Source organism: Cariama cristata, unplaced genomic scaffold (assembly GCF_000690535.1).
Source record: "Cariama cristata isolate BGI_N322 unplaced genomic scaffold, ASM69053v1 scaffold7687, whole genome shotgun sequence".
Lineage (NCBI taxonomy): Eukaryota > Metazoa > Chordata > Aves > Cariamiformes > Cariamidae > Cariama > Cariama cristata.
The window spans coordinates 6,073-10,625 of NW_009624886.1; the positions used below are offsets into that span (position 1 = coordinate 6,073).

At 40.5% G+C, this 4,553-nt stretch overlaps 1 protein-coding gene across 1 annotated transcript in view; it reads left to right on the forward strand.

Annotated features, from left to right (window-relative positions):
• The first annotated feature begins 110 nt into the window (after positions 1-110).
• Positions 111-4,553, forward strand: part of RPS6KC1 (ribosomal protein S6 kinase, 52kDa, polypeptide 1) — a 20,583-nt gene continuing 16,140 nt past the window's right edge. The window contains exons 1-3 of the mRNA XM_009703357.1: positions 111-285; positions 2,195-3,772; positions 4,044-4,133. Coding sequence (XP_009701659.1) covers positions 111-285; positions 2,195-3,772; positions 4,044-4,133 — 1,843 coding nt within the window. The remainder of the gene's footprint in view (positions 286-2,194; positions 3,773-4,043; positions 4,134-4,553) is intronic.

Below are 4,553 nucleotides of genomic sequence, written 5' to 3' on the forward strand. Positions count from 1 at the left end.
TAAGGCAAGTGTCTTCATCTTCAGAGTCTGCATGGGCTCACTGCTGCTCACGGCGGCAAGGTCCCGCTCGTTGGGCGGTTCTGGCAGGACCAGGGCCCTTGCTCTCACCGATGCAGGGCGGCAGGTCGCTTGTGTCCAGGCAAGCTCAGAGTCAGTGGCTGCCCGGGCAGGCAGCCTGCTTCTCTGGGCTGAGGGCTGCTGCTCTGCTGGGAGTGACTGATGAGCCATGTCTTGCTGCAGCAATGTGGCACGGCATGCTTGTAGGATTTTCGAATGCATCTCTGGGTAAGTATTTAAAGTGCTTATGCAATTCAGTAGTCAGTGTAGCAGTGTTTGTTCCCTTCTTCACGAGCATTGCTTCTGTTTGCCCCTGTTCATTTGCCTGGCATCCTTTCTCATTGTCTTCTAGGAGGTGGCAAGGGTCATTTGGACCTACTGGGTCCGTTTGTAGCTTATGGCAGAAACCATGTGGATTAATAGATCTAAGTTGTCATTTTTACCATTGGACTCAAGCTGTTAGAATTCCCTCTTAATATTTTTAATATACTTAGTTTCACCACAACCAGTGAGATTTTTTTTTTCTTTCTCTCTCACTTCAAAAACAAGTCTTGTCTTAGCCAGGGGGATGGAGTGCAAGAAAACTCCATGTTATATTATTCAAATTCATTTTTAAAGTATCAAGGTTTTTCTGCCTTTGATAAATTATTTTTGAAATACCTGGGAATATAGAAAACCTGTTCCTAGGCAATGAAAAATACTTTCTTCGTTTATTGTACTTTTTAAAGGAATTTTGCCTGATATGGAGAGTGTTTAAAAATAACGAATAAAGACTGTACTTTTGAAAAATGCAAAACTCTGTTTTATCCAAATAAGTTAAAAAAAAAAACAACAAACAAACCACAAAAAACCCCAAAAAAACCCAAACCAAAACAAAACCAAAAAACAAACCCACAAAAAAACAATCAAAACTTTGCAGATGCCCGGTGGGCTGGGTACTTCTTTTTTTTTTCTTCTACAAAGATTTTGTTAGAACTCCTGCATTTTCCAGAATTTCTGTACAATCTTTTAAATTGAAATGTCTTGACTTTGCATTTTTCCAAAAGTTATCAAAGGTGGCTTTCTAGCCTTGAGCCAAATTCTTCGGCACGTACAAGAGATGCAGTAACTTCCTGATTTGTTTTGTGCAAATTATGTTCTATAATCGGTAAGCTTTTTTTTTTTATATAGAATCATAGAATCATTATGGTTGGAAGAGACCTCAAAGATCATCAAGTCCAACCGTATACCTGATGCCACCCTGTCCACTAAACCATGTCTTGAAGTGCCACATCTAAACGTTTTTTGAACACCTCCAGGGACGATGACTCCACCACCTCCCTAGGGAGCCTGTTCCAATGCCTAACAACTCTAACAGTGAAGAAGTTCTTTCTAATGTCCAGCCTGAACCTCCCCTGTCGCAACTTGAGACCAATATGAACCATATTTGGAAACACAGTCCTATTTTATATTTTTGAGACGTAACTATTACTTTCAGAGCTGTAACTTTCTTAGTCTTTGATGTGGATGAACTGGTTTGCCAGTGTAACATAGAGTATTGATAAATCTTGTGTAATGCAGCAAGGTTGACTTCTGAAGTTAAAGGGAAAAATACGTCCATATTTAACTAACAAAAACTACTACTTCAAAGAGAGAAACAGATTCTTAAAATATCCTGCTAATACGAGGTAATTGCCTTCCCCTTACCGAACTTGCTAATTAGTTTTTAGCCCATCTCCCCTCATGTTGCTTATAAGCTTGGAGCTGTGATACAGAAGTATTCAGTACAGGCAGAACTGATGATGGGCACTAAACCATTTGATCTTCCCTAGTTTTTGCTTTCTTTCGAGACAGCAGATGGAGAGTAGTGACCACCATGCAACTTGAGACAGACTCTGAAACGAGACTTTATTGAAGTTTAAAAAAAAAAAAAAGCAGCTTAATCTCAGATGCAGCTCTTTAAATATTTATGTAATAATACAAATCTGCTTGAAAAGCAAGTTGTGGTCCCTGTAATTATTTCCTCCTGAGACAGCGGATCCAACTTGCTCTGTGGGCATGTATTGTGACAATGAGGGTATTTTCCTGTTTCATAATGAAACAAATTCTGCTTTGAGTAAAATTAAGAGATTCCCCCCCCGCCCCTCTTTTCTTACAGGAGGAAAACTGTGGTCTTATGTCAGTAAGTTCTTAAACAGAAGTCCTGAAGAGAGCTTTGAAATTCCTGAACCCAGAATATCTGTTTCAACTAAAATTTACCTGGAGCAGCCAACACCTAGTCCTAAAGAAATGGGTAGCAGCACTGATTCCAGAGAAAGCTATGGGGAGAGCACACTGCAGGTGGTCCCACTGAAGAGCAGCCTAACGCCGAGCTCTCAGGATGACAGCAGCAACCAGGAAGATGGCCAAGAGAGTTCAAAGTGGATGGACTCAGGATCCAGCTCAGAAGAAGAGTGCACTACTAGTTATTTAACATTATGCAATGAATATGGGCAAGAAAAAATTGATTCTGGCTCTCTAAATGAGGAACCAGTGGTTAAATTGGAGAGCGAAGGTTTAAATACCAAAGAAAGAAGTTACTTACAGAAATGCAGTGTCGTTGGCAGTGATAGCTTCTCTTCTCAGATTGCATCTCAGGAACAAAAGCTTTTCATTGATGATGCTGAGTTGGAAGTAGCTAGCCCTACTAGGATATTGGACTCATTAACTAAATCAAAGAACAGCCCCATGGAACTCTTCAGGATAGACAGCAAAGATAGCACTAGTGAGCTCCTCGGGCTTGATTTTGGAGAAAAATTATATAACCTGAAATCAGAGCCTTTGAAGCCACTGTTTTCTGTCCCAGATCATGACAGAAGCTTGGATGCCCTAGAGAGCAAAATGAGTGTGAGAGCTCATGACACTGTAAGCAGGGGTTCAAATGACTCTGTGCCAGTTATCTCCTTTAAGGATGCTGCTTTTGATGATGTAAATAGCGTTGATGAAGGAAGGCCTGATCTCCTAATAAACTTACCCGGTATGTCTGATGAAACAGAAGAGGCAGCAGTGTCAAGGCCAACAAAGTTTACAAAACCCGATAGGGACATGTTGGAAGTAAAGTTCCTAGAAACACCTGATGTCTTACAGTTAAATAATTCTGCAGAGCCATGCAAAGCATTTGATCGAGAGCCAAATCATGTGGCACCAGAAGTCAGTGATCCTTCCTGCAAGGAAGCAAATGGACAAAGCGGTGTCACTCAGGGAGCTCTTGGGACCCTCTTTACATCTGATCAAGAGGTAGGTAGTTCAGAAGACGGGGCTCTGTTTCAAGGGCTTGGAGCCTGCTCGTTAAACATGACAAGCAAAGAAGGAAGTTTGTTTATTTCCAGCCCGCTCTCAGGTGCTCAAGATGTTAGCTTGGATGGAGACATGTTAAGAAATGAAGCAGTGTTGCTGTTTTCTGATCAAACTGAAGACTTTGGGAAAGAGGAAGCAGACTCAGCTTTGTTACCAGCAGCTGAAAGTAAAAAGACAGCACCAAAGATGGAAGACAAAATAGCAGTAGCAGGGGAGAAGGAAGTACATCAAATTTTTCAGGACCTCGACGAAAGATTAGCAATAACCTCCAGGTTTTATATCCCAGAGGATTGCATTCAAAGATGGGCAGCTGAAATGGTTGTAGCCCTTGATGCTTTACATAGAGAAGGAATTGTGTGCCGCGATTTGAACCCAAACAACATCTTATTGAATGATAGAGGTCAGGAACTTTTGCAAATGCATTTCTTTTTATTCGCTGTTGCTTCCAATTAACTGAGTAGGCGTTTTATCTTGTAATTAGTATCTTCATTTCCTGTCTAGAGCTTCATTATCAGTGCAGCAAATTCACCCCCAGTAATAGCTTCTAGTACTTAATGATGCCATTATTCTTAATGATACTGTTTTTAGCTACAAAAGGAGTAATTACAGTTCACTTCTGCAGAAAATGGAAGGGAAAAATGTTTTGATTTCTCCTGTCGTTTTGTTTTTAGGACACATTCAGCTAACGTATTTTAGCAGGTGGAGGGAGGTTGAAGATTCCTGTGACAACGATGCCATAGAGAGAATGTACTGTGCCCCAGGTTAGAGCAATCACCTACGATGTTTCACTTGGAAAGTAGATTAGCAGTTTTCATTTTCTCACAGAGCCTCTATAGCATAGAGCTCGAGATCATGCAATATCTGAATTTTCTTTGCTTTTTCCTGAATGTCTTAAAAAGCTAGAGGGCTCATAACTGCTGTATTGTTGAACTGTGGTGGTGTTTGTTAGAGCATTTCCATAAAGTGTAATTGTATTGAATGTCTTGTTTAAGCAAATTTAAGGAATGTTTTGTTTTCTTGCAGTTATTTGCTATGTATGAGTACATCTTAATAACTGAGAAGAGCAAATAAGGGAAAGGGCAGACTGAAAAGATGACACTAAGAGCCTTAAAAATACAAAAATTTGTACATGCAAAGAACATGGCGGGGGGGGGGGGAAACAACACAGTTTCAAAAATACA